The following is a 17,814-nucleotide window of genomic DNA, read 5'->3' on the forward strand; positions in this document are numbered from 1 at the left end:
AGCAAAACAGGAACACAACCCCACCCATTAGCAGAGAGGCTGCCTAAAATCATAATAAGTCCACAGACACCCCAAAACACACAACCATACGTGGACCTGCCCACCAGAAAGACAAGATCCAGCCTCATCCACCAGAACACAGGCACTAATCCCCTCCACCATAAGCCTACACAACCCACTGAACCAACCTTAGCCACTGGGGACAGACACCAAAAACAATGGGAACTATGAACTTGCAGCCTTCAAAGAGGAGACCCCAAACACAGTAAGATAAGCAAAATGAGAAGTCAGAAAAACACACAGCAGATGAAGGAGCAAGACAAAAACCCACCAGGCCTAACAAGTTAAGAGGAAATAGGCAGTCTACCTGAAAAAGAATTCAGAATAATGATAGTAAAGATGATCCAAAATCTTGGAAATAGAATAGACAAAATGCAAGAAATGTTTAACAAGGACCTAGAAGAACTAAAGATGAAACAAACAACGATGAACAACACAATAAATGAAATTAAGAATACTCTAGATGGGATCAATAGCAGAATAACTGAGGCAGAAGAACGGATAAGTGACCTGGAAGATAAAATAGTGGAAATAACTACTGCAGAGCAGAATAAAGAAAAAAGAATGAAAAGAACTGAGGACAGTCTCAGAGACCTCTGGGACAACATTTAACACACCAACATTAGAATTATAGGGGTTCCAGAAAAAGAAGAGAAAAAGAAAGGGACTGAGAAAATATTTGAAAAGATTATAGTTGAAAACTTCCCTAATATGGGAAAGAAAATAGTTATTCAAGTCCAGGAAGCACAGAGAGTCCCATACAGGATAAATCCAAGGAGAAATATGACAAGACACATATAAATCAAACTGTCAAAAATTAGATACAAAGAAAGCATATTAAAAGCAGCAAGGGAAAAACAACAAATAACACACAAGGAAATCCCCACAAGGTTAACAGCTGAACTTTCAGCAGAAACTCTGCAAGCCAGAAGGGAGTGGCAGGACATATTTAAAGTGATGAAGAAGAAAAACCTGCAACCAAGATTACTCTACCCAGCAAGGATCTCATTCAGATTTGATGGAGAAATTAAAATCTTTACAGACAAGCAAAAGCTGAGAGAGTTCAGCACCACCAAACGAGCTTTACCACAAATGCTAAAGGAAATTCTCTAGGCAAGAAACACAAGAGAAGGAAAAGACCTACAATAGCGAACCCAAAACAATTTAGAAAATGGGAATAGGAACATACATATGGATAATTATCTTAAATATAAATGGACTAAATGCTCCCACCAAAAGACACAGATTGGCTGAATGGATACAAAAACAAGACCCATATATATGCTGTCTACAAGAGACCCACTTCAGACCTAGAGACACATACAGACTGAAAGTAAGGGGATGGAAAAGATATTTCATGCAAATGAAAACCAAAAGAAAGCTGGAGTAGCAATTCTCATATCAGACAAAATAGACATTAAAATAAAGACTATTCAAAGGGACAAAGAAGGACACTACATAATGATCAAGCGATCGATCCAAGAAGAAGATATAACAATTGTAAATATTTATGCACCCAACATAGGAGCACCTCAATACATAAGGCAAATTCTAACAGCCATAAAAGGGGAAATCGACAGTAACACATTCATAGTAGGGGACGTTAACACCCCTCTTTCACCAATGGACAGATCATCCAAAATGAAAATAAATAAGGAAACACAAGCTTTAAACGATACATTAAACAAGATGGACTTAATTGATATTTATAGGACACTCCACCCAAAAACAACAGAATACACATTTTTCTCAAGTGCTCATGGAACATTCTCCAGGATAGATTATATCTTGGGTCACAAATCAAGCCTTGGTAAATTTAAGAAAATTGAAATTGTATTAAGTATCTTTTCCAACCACAACGCCATGAGACTAGATATCAATTACAGGGAAAGATCTGTAAAAAATACAAACACATCGAGGCTAAATAATACACTACTTAATAACAAAGTGATCACTGAAGAAATCAAAGAGGAAATTAAAAAATACCTTGAAACAAATGACAATGGAGACACGACGACCCAAAACCTATGGGATGCAGCAAAACAGTTCTAAGAGGGAAGTGTATAACAATACAAGCCCACCTTAAGAAACAGGAAACATCTCGAATAAACAACCTAACCTTGCACCTAAAGCAATTAGAGAAAGAAGAACAAAAAAAACCCAAAGTTAGCAGAAGGAAAGAAATCATAAAAATCAGATCAGAAATAAATGAAAAAGAAATGAAGGAAACGATAGCAATGATCAATAAAACTAAAAGCTGGCTCTTTGAGAAGATAAACAAAATTGATAAACCATTAGCCAGACTCATCAATAAAATAAGGTAGAAGACTCAAATCAATAGAATTAGAAACGAAAAAGGAGAAGTAACAACTGACACTGCAGAAATACTAAAGATCATGGGAGATTACTACAAGCAACTCTATGCCAATAAAATGGACAACCTGGAAGAAATGGACAAATTCTTAGAAATACACACCCTGCCAAGACTGAATCCTGAAGAAATAGAAAATATGAAGAGAACAATCACAAGCACTGAAATTGAAACTGTGATTAAAAATCTTCCAACAAACAAAAGCCCGGGACCAGATGGCTTCACAGGCGAATTCTATCAAACATTTAGAGAAGAGCTAACACCTATCCTTCTCAAACTCTTCCAAAATATAGCAGAGGGAGGAACACTCCCAAATTCATTCTATGAGGCCAGCATCACCTTGACACCAAAGCCAGACAAGGATGTCACAAACAAAGAAAACTACAGGCCAATATCACTGATGAACATAGATGCAAAAATCCTAAACAAAATACTAGCAAACAGAATCCAACAGCACATTAAAAGGATCATACACCATGATCAAGTGGGGTTTATTCCAGGAATGCAAGGATTCTTCAATATACGCAAATCAATCAATGTGTTACACCATATTAACAAATTGAAGGAGAAAAACCATATGATCATCTCAATAGATGCAGAGAAAGCTTCTGACAAAATTCAACACCCATTTATGATAAAAACACTACAGAAAGTAGGCATAGAGGGAAGTTTCCTCAACATAATAAAGGCCATCTATGAAAAACCCACAGCCAACATCATCCTCAATGGTGAAAAACTGAAAGCACTTCCACTAAGATAAGGAACAAGACAAGGTTGCCCACTCTCACCACTCTTATTTAACATAGTTTTGGAAGTTTTAGCCACAGGAATCAGAGAAGCAAAGGAAATAAAAGGAATCCAAATCGGAAAAGAAGAAGTAAAGCTGTCACTGTTTGCAGATGACATGATACTATACATAGAGAATTCTAAAGATGCTACCAGAAAACTACTAGAGCTAATCAATGAATTTGGTAAAGTAGCAGGATACAAAATTAACGCACAGAAATCTCTGTCATTCCTATACACTAATGTTGAAAAATCTGAAAGTGAAATCAAGGAAACACTCCCATTTACCATTGCAACAAAAAGAATAAAATATCTAGGAATAAACCTACCTAAGGAGACAAAAGACCTGTATGCAGAAAATTATAAGACACTGATGAAAGAAATTAAAGATGATACAAATAGATGGAGAGATATACCATGTTCTTGGATTGGAAGAATCAACATTGTGAAAATGACTCTACTACCCAAAGCAATCTACAGATTCAATGCAATCCCTATCAAACTACCACTGGCATTTTTCACAGAACTAGAACAAAAAATTTCACAATTTGTATGGAGACACAAAAGACTCCGAATAGCCAAAGCAATCTTGAGAACGAAAAACGGAGATGGAGGAATCAGGCTCCCTGACTTCAGACTATACTACAAAGCTACAGTAATCAAGACAGTATGGTACTGGCACAAAAACAGAAAGATAGATCAATAGAACAGGTAGAAAGCCTAGAGATAAACCCACGCACATATGGTCATCTTATCTTTGATAAAGGAGGCAGGAATGTACAGTGGAGAAAGGAGAGCCTCTTCAATAAATGGTGCTGGGAAAACTGGTCAGGTACATGTAAAAGTATGGGATTAGATCACTCCCTAACACCATACACCAAAATAAGCTCAAAATGGATTAAAGACCTAAATGTAAGGGCAGAAACTATCAAACTCTTAGAGGAAAACATAGGCAGAACACTCTATGACATAAATCACAGCAAGATCCTTTTTGACCCACCTCCTAGAGAAATGGAAATAAAAACAAAAATAAACAAATGGGACCTAATGAAACTTCACAGCTTTTGCACAGCAAAGGAAACCATAAACAAGACCAAAAGACAACCCTCAGAATGCGAGAAAATATTTGCAAATGAAACAACTGACAAAGCATTACTCTCCAAAAGTTATAAGCAGCTCATGCAGCTCAATAACAAAAAAACAAACAACCCAATCCAAAAATGGGCAGAAGACCTAAATAGACATTTCTCCAAAGAAGATATACAGACTGCCAACAAACACATGAAAGAATGCTCAACATCACTAATCATTAGAGAAATGCAAATCAAAAGTACAGTGAGATATCATCCCACACCAGTCAGATTGGCCGTCATCAAAAAATCTAGAAACAATAAGTGCTGGAGAGGGTGTGGAGAAAAGGGAACCCTCTTGCACTGCTGGTGGGAATGTGAATTGGTACAGCCACTATGGAGAACAGTATGGAGGTTCCTTAAAAAACTACAAATAGAACTACTATATGACCCAGCAATCCCACTACTGGGCATATACCCTGAGAAAACCATAATTCAAAAAGTGTCAGGTACCGAAATGTTCATTGCAGCTCTATTTACAATAGCCCAGAGATGGAAACAACCTAAGTGTCCATCATCGGATGAATGCATAAAGATGATGTGGCACATATATACAATGGAATATTACTCAGCCATAAAAAGAAACGAAATTGAGCTCTTTGTAATGAGGTGGATAGACCTAGAGTCTGTCATACAGAGTGAAGTACGTCAGAAAGAGAAAGACAATTACCGTTTGCTAACACATATATATGGAATTTAAGAAAAAAAATGTCATGAGGAACCTAGGGGTAAGACAGGAATAAAGACACAGACCTACTATCGAACGGACTTGAGGATATGGGGAGGGGGAAGGGTGAGCTGTGACAAAGCGAGAGAGAGGCATGGACATATATACACTACCAAACGTAAGGTAGATAGCTAGTGGGAAGCAGCCGCATAGCACAGGGAGATCAGCTCAGTGCTTTGTGACCACCTGGAGGGGTGGGATAGGGAGGGTGGGAGGGAGGGAGACGCAAGAGGGAAGAGATATGGGAACATATGTATATGTATAACTGATTCACTTTGTTATAAAGCAGAAACTAACACACCATGTAAAGCAATTATACCCCAATAAAGATGTTAAAAAAAATAAAAGAACACACAGAAGTTTCAAGTAAGATAAAAAAAAAAAAAAGAGTATGGTACTGCCATAAAGACAGACATGTAGAACAATGATACAGAATAGAGAACCCAGAAATAAACACACAATATATGGTCAACTAATCTTTGACAGAAATACCAAGAACACACAATGGGAAAGAATAGTCTCTTCAACAGATGGTGTTGGGGAAACTGGATATCCACATGCAAAAGAACAAAATTGTATGCTTATCTTACACCATATACAAAAATCATTTCAAAATATATTAAACACTTAAACATAAAATCTTAAACTGTAAAATTCTTAAAAGAAAATTTAAGGGAAAATCTTCATGACATTGGTCTTGGCAATGATTTATTGGATATGATGCCAAAAGCACTGGCAACAGAATCAAAAATAGACAAGTAGGATTACATCAAACTAAAAAGCTTCTGCCCAGCAAAGGAAATGATCAACAGACTGAAAAGGCAAACTATGGAAAGGGAGAAAAATATTGACAAACCATATATATGATAAGAGATTAATATCCAAAATATATAAGGTAGTACTACAACTCAATGACAAAACAAAACCAACAACAACAACAAAACCAAATAACCCAATTTTAAAATGGGCAAAGGATTTGAACAGACTTTCTCCAAAGAAGCCAACAGCTATGTGAAAGATGCTGAACATCACTAATCAGGGAAATGCCTATCAAAACCACAATGAGATATCACTTCACATCTGCTAGGATGGCCGGTATCAATCAGTCAATCAATCAATAGTCAACAAGTGTTGGCAAGGTTGTGGAGAAACTGGAATGTTTGCACACAGTTGGTGGGAATGTGAAATGTGCAGTTGTTATGGAAAACAGTAGGGAAGTTCCTCAAAAAATTAAAAATAAAACTACCATATGATCCAGCCATCCCACTTCTGGGTATTTATCCACAAGAATTGAAATCAGGATCTTGAAGACATATTTGCACTCCCACGTTTATTGCAACATTCTTCACAATAGCCAAGGTATGGAAACCACCTAAATGTCTATTGTCCAATGAATGGATAAAGAAAATGTGGTATATAGAGACAATGGAATATCATTCATCATTAAAAAGGAAGGAAATCCCACTATATGTGACAAAATGGATGAGCTTTGAGGACATTATGCTAAGTCACAGAAGGGTAAATACTGCATGATTCCACTTACATGAGGTACCTAAAATAGCCAAACTCATAGAAGCAAAAAGGAGAATGGTGATTGCCAGGGGCAGGGAGGAGGAGGAATGGGGAGTTAAAGTACAACAGGTAAAAAGCTTTGGTTAAAAGGAAAAAGTTCTAGAGATCTGCTGTACAACATTGTGTTTATAATTAACAATACTGTACTGTACACTTAAAAATTTGTTGAGAGTGTAGATCTTACATTAAGTATTTTGAGCATCATTTTTTTTAAGTAATTTCCAACAAGCCAAACTGTAGGGATAATTTGGCTAATAGCACCTGACCACCGGGAGCATGACCCCCATGTATATCATGACCCTTTGGGCCCAGGACCAGAGACCGTCATAGTAAGTGCTCAAAAATAGATACTGAAAAAATGAAAACAAAATTAGGTCCATACTTTTGTGGATCTATTTCCACAATAAGTGTTTTTAATTCCCGAAGGAGAGAGTGATAACTTATTAATAAGATTTCTCAATATTTGTTCTCTGAGAAAATCTGATGTAGGTTTGGCTTAAAAATGAAAATATATCTATTACTTATAACAACAGAGAATGAAAAGTAGCTCTATTATGAGAAAGGAGGTAATTTCCAAGATTGACACAATCCTTCTGTAAGTAGCACATTTCTCACTAGAGGGAGCTCAGAACCCACTGATCAATGGCTAGAGAAGCAGAATAAAATGTCACTTCACTAGGGGATAAACGATTTCCAAAAGCTGGAAATATTTCATATGCCAATTTTCTTTCAATTATTAACCTCTGCAATTTTAAATTATATAAAATATGAATAATGCAAAGTTTCCTAATAACCAGTTGATTAATTTAATAAGCTAGTATTGTAAATTAGTATAGTGGGGGCAAATAAGATATATGGCATTATTCATGTCATCTTGGGGGAAGAAATTCCTCGTATTCATGAGAAAGAGCAAATAATATAAAGTAGTGATGATTATGGGTACCTAAAAAGGCTTCTTGCTCTCTTGTTGCTCTTTACCTGTTTCTAAAGGTAATTCTGTGGGGCTGTCCTTGTTATCTCTGTGCATCTTTTTAAATAACATCCCCATTTTTCAAATACATTTTTTTTTTCTTATGGACCAACGTATTTAACCAGGTTCTACTGAAGCCTTGATACTTGGAAGCAATCATTTGATTTTTGCTTATTTGTGCACCTATCATTTATGTGCAGATTTTACTGTGTAGATTTTACTGTTTAGCTTTCAGAGACAATCTCAAACACACACACACCTGCGGTTTTTTTGCTTGGTTTTTTTTTTTTTTTTTTTTCTGTTTTAATTCTTGGTTGGAGAGAACTTCACTCTCTCCAGAAAGTAGAAGAGCAGATCCAGTCCCAGTCCAGGATGTGGGCATAACGCCTGATTCCCAGATAGGGTTTGCACAAGAGCCTGTGAGTGCAGCTTTCCGTGGAACTCACCTCCGGAAGTCAGCGAGATTCTCTGCGACCATCTGCACAATCTGGCCTTGCAAAGTAAAAACGCTCTACATGCCTCAGCCCTGGGAACCGAACTCGGTCGAACAGATCGAAGGGAACAAAGCACGCATGCGCATGGCGAAGCTGGAGTCGAAGACGCGCCGGTAGGGCGCACGCATGCGGCGGAAAGGCGGGAGGCGGGAGCGCGCGCCTGGGTGACTGTTGTAGGCCTGGGTTAGCCAGAGCAGGAAGTGAACCTGCTATGGCTCACAGGCCGAAAAGGACTTTCCGGCAGCGCCGAGCGGACTCTAGTGACAGCGACAGCACCCAGGAGCCGTTTGCTGAACCCGGCGCGCCGGGGGAGCAGGCAGACCTGGGCCCTGCGGAGGAAGGGCTGCAGTCTGGAGGAGGCCGCGCGGAAGCGGCGGAACTACCCCGCCGGGCCCGGGGTCGGGGCCGGGGCCGGGGCAGCGGCCGGGTCTGGGCCAGTTCCCGGCACGCCGCGAGAGCGGCTTCGCGTTTGGACGGAGGCTCGGACGTCCCAGGTGACGCGGGGCAGCAGGATGGGTGCCTGGGGCAGCAGGGTGGATGCCCGGGGCGGGGTGTGGGGAGGATGGGGAAAGAGGCCGCGGGATTCTCTAGAGGTTTCTACAACCCTTTGCCAACCACGAACAACGATGATACCTGCCTGCGATCACTGGCCTGCTGCCTGTATCTCCGTATTGGGCCCCTTGGGGGAGTAGAAAGAATACTGCAAGGTTTGGGCTTGTCCGTGTTTGCACTGTCAGATAAACCCTCACTAATTATATATAGCTTTAGTGCTGCACTTTATGCTTATGAAGAACCTAAATCGTCACAGAAGAGTTTAAAAATTCCTAATACTCCTAGGTAGGTGAAGGTACTTTCTGTCCCCAATTCTTTTCCTCGAAAACAAGCAAAACGATACACTAGAAAAATTTAGGTGACAGGCTTTGGGACATTTTCTTTTGCGTTTTGTTTTTTAAGCGGTTATTTAAAGAAAAGATAAAAATAGCAATATATGCCACTAACAACAGATTGGTGACCCTGTAGAGTACCAATAATGGTGTTAAATACAGTGTAGTAATTTTGAAGTACCTTTGCGTTCTTAAAAATAGAATTCAAGCAGCATAAACTTGTTTACATAAGATGTGTTCTAGTTTGAATTGGAGTTTAATAATAATATAGTTAAAAATAAAACTATATAGTTAGGAAAAGTTAGAAATAAAAACACAGGAACAAGGACTTGGAAGGAACTTGTATAAATAGGGTCTTGAAGTTTAAATACATTAACTTCTGACTCAGACACACATAAAAATATTTGAGATTATGTTTCATTCTAAAAGGAACTTCTAAAAAAATTCAGTAGTGAAGCTCGTAGTAAAGGCCCTAAAAGCAACTAGCTTCTCCAGATAAATGGCACTTTTTACCTACTTTTGTCTGCAAACCATGTTTCTCCAGGATACCTAACACTCAGGTTTAATGAACTGAGGTAATCCCTGGCCTGTTGACATGAGTAGAATCTCCAGTTTGTCACCTGTGGATGATGCCACCAATAGAGTGATGATTCAGCATTTCTGGCTTGTCACAGGATGAAATAACCATGTAGAAAACAAACCTATGTTGCTAATGATATGTTACGTAATTTATTGTTATTTTCAAGACAGTATACATGGTATAATTTCAATAAATAAAAAAGTATCTGTAAAAAAATATATAGTTTTTGGTTAGTCTTGAGGTAAAAAAATTTTCTCCCACTTTTAGTCCAAGTGATTTTGGTGATTTCTTAGTCATTGTTATAATCACCTGTTTATCTGAAGTTCTGATGACTTTTAAAATATTTTTTGCTTTATGTAAGAGTCATCTGGTTAAACTTTAATGGGGGGGGGGGGGTCCCAGGAGTTGCCTCTTCTCTTGCCTTCTAAAACAGTGAAACAGTGGTTCTCAAACTTTTTGGTCTTAAGAGTACCCTTTTGGTCTTAAAGGTATACATACCCATTATACTCTTAAGTATAATTAAGGATCCCAAAGAGCTTTTGTTTCTGTGGATTATATCTATAATAATTCTGTGGATTATATTTATAATATTTACCATCTTAGGAATTAAGATAAACTTTTATTAATTCTTTTTTAAAATTAACTCATTATATGTACAGATAAACCTTTTTAATGAAAAATAACTGTTTTCTGAAAAATAGAGTGACGTTTTCAATTTGCAAATCTCTTTAATGTCTGGCTTAATGGAAGACAGCTGAATCCTCACAGATATTTCTGCATTCAGTCTATTGAAATATGTTGTTTTGTTTGAATGTATGAAGAAGACCACAGATAGATGATTAGGAGTACTTAAGAGCCTTTTTAGTTCATTGAAGGTGTTCTGCTTTAATATTACAATGAAGCTCAAAAAGTAATAGGTTCTTAAAGGTTAGTTTGCAATGTGTGTCGACTGAAGAAAATGCACAATGTGAAAGTTTGTGAGTTAAGTTTTATTTGGGGCAAAATGAGAACTATAGCCCAGGAGACAGCGTTTCAGGTAGCTTTGAGAAACTGCTCCACAGAGGTAGGGGAGAGGTCAGTATTACATATGATATTAGTGAAGAGGGGTTTGTGCGGTCAAACACACATTTTGGCAGGCTTGCTGCTAGTCATGAGGAGCAGACATCACCATTAATGATTTTAGTGCTTTTCCAGATATGAGGAGATGTAAGGATTGAGCTCATAAAATCTTCTGAAAATATCTGTCTGAAGGCCTGTTCTGCCAGTTTTTCCCAAAGCACAGAGTACCTCATTCCTCATCTCTGCCCTGAACTCCTTTCAGGGTGTATTGAAAATCAGCAGCTACAGTAGTTTGTGACTTAATCCTTGTAGATGCAGAAGGCAAGTGCCAATTTTTAGTTGGCACGAGGAAGCTGAAACCATATCAGTCAATTTTTTTGTACTCCACTAGATTAAAATCTGTCGGTGTGTTTTGCACTTTGAATGGCTCTTTTACCCATGCATGACTGGTAACATCATGCATTGACTCTTTGGAAAGTAGTAGTTCACCGAGTTGCAGTTCTTGCAAGTGTTGGTACAATTTATTACAATGTCAAAAGAAAAACTCTCTTAATGCTACTACTGACATCATCAGTCTTTAAGTATTGGAAAGCTATCAAGTTCACAGTAGAGGAAAGCTATCAAGTTCACAGTAGTATAATTCCCAAAATTATAGACTTCACTTGAAACTTCTAATTCTTGAAGTGATAGGCACAACTTTGCTCGTTTTTAAGAAAATGTTTGTCAGATACCCATGTCTGAATAACTAGAGTTTGTCTGTCATTCTTTCAAGTAGAAAGGTTTTCCTCCTCAAAGACAGTGGTTAAGTTCAACTTGCAGCTCATCACACAAGTGCTTTTCCTTGAGGCAACCATTGCATTTCATTATGAGCCAGAAGTGCTTTATGCATGCTTCTATTTTGATCCACAGAATATTAAAAAGATGTGTACTCAGGGCCAAAATTTAATCAAATTATTTTTTTGTTTCATTAAGAACAATAAGTGAAACTGACTATTTTTCTTGCTAGTACAAGGTGGAAAAGAATACAGTGGATGCTTCTGCAGATTGGTATCACTGTTATGATTCATACTAAAAGATTTGCAGTTTTACCCACCAACGGAGTAGAAAGGGCAAGTAACAAGTTAATGTTGTGATGAAAGTAGTTTGGCTTTTCCCTCAGACCTGCTGAAAGGGTCTGAGGGACCTCCAAGCGTTGATGGATCATACTCTGAGAACCACTGCTCTGGTGTAACTTTACTTCACTTTAAGAAGATGTAGGAGTTGTTATAAATAGCAGTAGCTAAGAAAGATGTAAGCTACAGCTATATTCCTTGTCTTTTACACTTGATCTTAGCCAAATGGCCAAGAAGCGATATATTACTTTGTCTTTTAATTCTTGATTTTACTCCAGCTTTTTTGAAATTTATATAGGTTTTCTAATTAAGGAACGTTCTTAATATAAGAGTACTTATTTATGTAATCTTAAATCTTAAGGTTATTCACAACTATTACAAAATATTTGTGAACTAACAAGTCCTTTTTTGTCAATAATACCATAAATTCCTTTACACTTTGCTCATTCGATTCTCACAATACCTCTGTGGGTGTTCTCTCTTAATGCTGTCTTTGTTTAATAGATTAATTGACTATGTCCTTTCCAGAATCACACAATGGAAATAGATCCATGATTTGGTTTGAGGCTACAGTACTCATTATAGTACTTCTTACCACCAGCCATTGAAATGTAACTTAGTATTTATATTACAAGAGCCTAAATTCCAGAATTGGATGAAATTTGACTTAAAGCCCAGCTTCTTCATTTAGTAACTTTGTGACATTGGACATGTTATTTAGCCTTTCCAGTCCTTAATATTCTCATCAGTAATAGCATTTACTTTATAGCGTTGTGAATGTTAAATGAAATAAATCTCGTAAACCAGACTTCAGTATGTCTAGCATATAGGAAATGTACGTTAAGTATTCTTTTCTTTTTCTACTTATTCACTATCACTGTTTTTCTTTTTTCATTTAAATATCCTTTCACTTTTTGTCATTTTCTTTTTTCTCTTATGTTCCCTTTCCTCTTTTCGTTTCATTCTTTAATGAAGAGAGTATTTTACTAGTTAAGTAGATAACACAAATAGGATACGTCCTTGTACATTTATTAGACCATCCATTGATTTCAGAAAGAATGGAAATTAGGAAAGATCTGCATATCTACTTTAAATATGTGGAGTAAAATTAAAACACCATATTTTACATATGCCATGTGTTGTTCATAATTTCAATTATTGATTCCAACATCTTGACTCTTTCTTGTTATATTCAAAAAACGTCCTGTTAGAATCCAGAGCGGTTGATCTTTCAACAGATGAAGAGGATGGAACACATCGTTCTTCAGAAAGTAAAGATGATCAGAGTTCATCTTCCAATAGCTCTAGCTCTCTGGAAGAAGAGTTTACATCACTAGGTTGGTAACTTTTGAATTTTGTTTAAGAACTTTATTTCTAATATTAGTATTTTTCTATAGCAGTGATTTTTTTTAATATTTATTTTTTTTATACTGCAGGTTCTTATTAGTTATCTGTTTTATACATATTAGTGTATATATGTCAATCCCAATCTCCCAATTCATCCCACCCACCCCACTTTTCCCCCTTGCGTTTGTTCTCTACATCTGTGTCACTGTTTTCCTTGCAAACCGGTTCATCTGTACCATTTTTCTAGATTCCACATATATGCGTTAATATACGATATTTGTTTTTCTCTTTCTGACTTACGTCGTTCTGTATGACAGTCTCTAGGTCCATCCACGTCTCTACAAATGACACAGTTTCGTTCCTTTTTATAGCTAATGTTCCATTGTATATATGTACCACATCTTCTTTATCCATTCATCTGTCGATGGGCATTTAGGTTGCTTCCATGACCTGACTATTGTAAATAGTGCTGCAGTGAACACTGGGGTGCATGTGTCTTTTTGAATTATGGTTTTCTCTGGGTATATGCCCAGTAGTGGGATTGCTGGGTCATATGGTAATTCTATATTTAGTTTTTGAAGGAACCTCCATATTGTTCTCCATAGTGGCTGCATCAGTTTACATTCCCACCAACAGTACAAGAGCGTTCCCTTTTCTCCACACCCTCTCCAGCATGTGTTGTTTGTAGATTTTCTGATGATGCCCATTGTAACTGGCATGAGGTGGTACCTCATTGTAGTTTTGATTTGCATTTCTCTAATAATTAGTGATGTTGAGCAGCTTTTCATGTGCCTCTTGGCCATCTGTATGTCTTCTTTGGAGAAATGTCTGTTTACGTCTTCTACCATTTTTTGATTGGGTTCTTTGTTTTTTTTTAATATTGAGCTGCATGAGCTGTTTATATATTTTGAAGATTAATCCTTTGTCCATTGATTCGTCTGCAAATATTTTCTCCCATTCTGAGGGCTGTCTTTTCATCTTGTTTACAGTTTCCTTTGCTATGCAAAAGCTTTTAAGTTTCATTGGGTCCCCTTTGTTTATTTTTGTTTTTATTTCCATTACTCTAGGAGGTGGATCAAAAAAGAACTTGCCGTGATTTATGTCAAAGAGTGTTCTTCCTATGTTTTCCTCTAAGAGTTTCCCGTCTTACATTAGGGCTTTAATCCGTTTTGAGTTTTTTTGTGTGTGTGATGTTAGGGAGTGTTCTAATTTCATTCTTCTACATGTAGCTGTCCAGTTTTCCCAGCACCACTCATTAAAGAGACTGTCTTTTCTCCATTGCATATCCTTGCCTCCTTTGTCATAGATTAGTTGACCATAGGTGCGTGGGTTTATGTCTGGACTTTCTATCCTGTTCCATTATTCTGTATTTCTGTTTTTGTGCCAGAACCATATTGTCTTAATTAGTGTAGCTTTGTAGTATAATATGAAGTCAGGGAGTCTGAGTCCTCCAGCTCCGTTTTTTTCCCTCAAGATTGCTTTGGCTATTTGGGGTCTTTTGTGTCTCCATACAAATTTTCAGATTTTTTGTCCTAGTTCTATAAAAAATGCTCTTGGTAATTTGATAGGGATTGCATTGAATCTGTAGATTGCTTTGGGTAGTATAGTCATTTTCACAATATTGGTTCTTCCAATTCAAGAACATGGTATATCTCTCCATCTGTTTGTGTCATCTTTGATTTCTTTCATCAGTGTCTTATGGTCTTCTGAGTACAGACGTTTTACCTCCTTAGGTAGGTTTATTCCTAGGTATTCTATTCTTTTTGTTGCAATGGTGAATGGGATTATTTCCTTAATTTCTCTTTCTTATCTTTTGTTGTTAGTTTATAGAATGCAAGCGATTTCTCTGCATTCATTTTGTATCCTGCAACTTTACCAAATTCATTGATTAGCTCTAATAGTTTTCTGGTGGCATCTTTAGGATCCTTTATGTATAGTATCATGTCATCTGCAAACAGTGACAGTTTTACTACTTCTTTTCCAATTTGGATTCCTTTTATTTCTTTTTCTTTTCTGATTGCCGTGGCTAGGATTTACAAAACTATGTTGAATAATAGTGGTGAGAGTGGACATCCTTGTCTTGTTCCTGATCTTAGAGGAAATGCTTTCAGTTTTTCACCATTGAGAATGATGATTGCTGTGGGTTTTTCGTATATGGCCTTTATTATGTTGAGGTAGGTTCCCTCTATGCCCACTTTCTGGAGAGTTTTTATCATAAATGGGTGTTGAATTTTGTCAGAAGCTTTTTCTGCAGCTATTAAGATGATCATATGGTTTTCGTTCTTCAGTTTGTTAATGTGGTGTATCACATTGGTTGATTTGCATGTATTGAAGAATCCTTGCATCCCTGGGATAAATCCCACTTGGTCATGGTGTATGATCCTTAATGTGTTTTTGGATTCTGTTTGCTAGTATTTCGTTGAGGAGATTTGCATCTGTATTCATCAGTGATACTGGTCTGTAATTTTCTTTTTTTGTAGTAACTTTGTCTGGTTTTCGTATCAGGGTGATTGTGGCCTCGTAGAATGAGCTTGGGAGTATTCATTCCTCTACAATTTTTTGAAAGAGTTTGAGGAGGATGGGTGTCAGCTCTTGTCTAAATGTTTGATAGAATTCACCTGTAAAGCCTTCTGGTCCTGGACTTTTGTTTGTTGGAAGATTTTTTAGTCACAGTTTCCATTTCACTACTTGTGATTGGTGTGTTCATATTTTCTATTTCTTCCTGGTTCAGTCTTGGAACGTTATACCTTTCTAAGAATTTGTCCATTTCTTTCAGGTTGTCCATTTTATTGGCATACTGTGTATTTCTGTGGTGTCCATTGTAACTTCTCCTTTTTCATTTCTATTTTTGATTTGAGTCCTCTCCCTCTTTTTCTTGATGAGTCTAGCTAAAGGTTTATCAATTTTATCTTCTCAAAGAACCACCTTTTACTTTTATTGATCTTTGCTATTGTTTTTTTGTTTCTATTTAATTAATTTTGCTCTGATCTTTATGATTTCTTTCCTTCTGCTAACTTTGGGTTTTGTTTGTTCTTCTTTTCTAGTTCTTTTAAGTGTAAAGTTAGATTGCTTGGGATTTTTTTTTTTCTTGAGGTAGGATTATATTGCTATAAACTTCCCTCCTAGAACTGCTTTTGCTGCATTCCAGAGGTTTTGGATCATCATGTTTTCATTGTCATTCATCTCTAGGTATTTTTGATTTCCCTTTGATTCCTTCAGTGATCCCTTGGTTATTTAATAACGTATTGTTTAGCCTCCATGTGTTTGTGTTTTTTATGTTTTTTTTCCTGTAATTTATTTCTTATCTCATAGCGTTGAGGTCAGAAAAGATGCTTGATATGATTTGTTTTCTTAAATTTACCAAGGCTTGATTTATGACGAAAGATGTGATCTATACTGGATAATGTTCAGTGTGCACTTGAGAAGAAAGTGTAATCTGCTGTTTTTGAATGGAATGTCCTATAAATATCAATTAAATCTATCTGGTCTATTGTGTCATTTAAAGTTTGTGTTTCCTCATTAATTTTCTGTCTGGATGATCTGTCCATTGGTGTACATGAGGTGTTAAAAGTCCCCCACTATTATTGTGTTGCTGTCGATTTCCTCTTTTATAGCTGTTAGCTTTTGCATTATGTATTGAGGTGCTCCCATGTGGGTGCATATATGTTTATAATTCTTATGTCTTCTTCTTGGATTGATCCCTTGATCATTATGTAGTGTCCTTCCTTGTGTCTCGTAACATTCTTTATTTTAAAGTCTATTTTATTTGAAATGAGTATTGCTACTCCAGCTTCTTTTGATTTCCATTCACATGGAATATCTTTTTCCATCCCTTCACTTTCAGTCTGTATGTGTCCCAAGGACTGAAGGAGGTCTCTTGTGGACAGCATATATTTGGATCTTGTTTTTGTATCCATGCAGCAAGCCTGTGTCTTTTGGTAGGAGCATTTAATCCATTCACATTTAAGGTAATTATCGATATGTATGTTACTATTACCATTTTCTTTTGTTTTGGGTTTGTTTTCATAGGTCTTTTTCTTCTCTTGTGTTTCCCACTTAGAGAAGTTCCTTTAGCATTTGTTGTAGAGCTGGTTTGGTGGTGCTGAATTCTTTTAGCTTTTGCTTGTCTGTAAAGCTTTTGATTTCTCCGTTGAATCTGAATGAGATCTTTGCAGGTAGAGTAGTCTTGGTTGTAGGTTCTTCCCTTTCATCACTTTTAAATATATCGTGCCCCTCCCTTCTGGGAGGGTTGTCCATTTTATTGGCATACTTTGTATTTCAGGTTGTCCATTGTCATTGCTCCTTCCCCCTGGATGAGGCTATCTACAGTTTCTGCTGAGAAATCAGCTGTTAACCTTACGGGAGCTCCCTTGTATGTTATTTGTCATTTTTGCCTTGTTGCTTTTAATAATTTTTCTTTGTCTTTAATTTTTTTCAATTTGATTACTATGTGTCTTGGCATGTTTCTCCTTGGGTTTATCCTGCCTGGGACTCTGCACTTCCTGGACTTGGGTGGCTGTTTCCTTTCCCATGTTAGGGAAGTTTTCTACTATTATCTCTTCAAATATTTTCTCAGGTCCTTTCTCTCTCTCTTCTCCTTCTGGGACCTCTATAAGGCAAATGTTGGTGCGTTTAATGTTGTCCCAGAGATCTCTTAGGTTGTCTTCATTTCTTTTCATTCATTTTTCTTTAGTCTGTTCCATGGCAGTGAATTCCACCATT

The 17,814-nt window shown here is 37.0% G+C and overlaps 1 protein-coding gene across 4 annotated transcripts in view; it reads left to right on the top strand.

The window, feature by feature from the left end:
- Positions 1-8,172: 8,172 nt before the first annotated feature.
- Positions 8,173-17,814, top strand: part of GCFC2 (GC-rich sequence DNA-binding factor 2) — a 73,781-nt gene continuing 64,139 nt past the window's right edge. For 3 of the 4 annotated variants that reach the window (XM_019942160.3, XM_073791194.1, XM_019942161.3), the window contains exons 1-2: positions 8,173-8,604; positions 12,957-13,082. In XM_019942160.3, the coding sequence (XP_019797719.1) occupies positions 8,322-8,604; positions 12,957-13,082 (409 nt within the window). In that variant the 5' untranslated portion in view covers positions 8,173-8,321. The remainder of the gene's footprint in view (positions 8,605-12,956; positions 13,083-17,814) is intronic. The other variant, XM_019942159.3, reaches the window with a different exon arrangement.

This window comes from Tursiops truncatus, chromosome 14 (assembly GCF_011762595.2).
Source record: "Tursiops truncatus isolate mTurTru1 chromosome 14, mTurTru1.mat.Y, whole genome shotgun sequence".
In the NCBI taxonomy this organism is placed as follows: Eukaryota; Metazoa; Chordata; class Mammalia; order Artiodactyla; family Delphinidae; genus Tursiops; species Tursiops truncatus.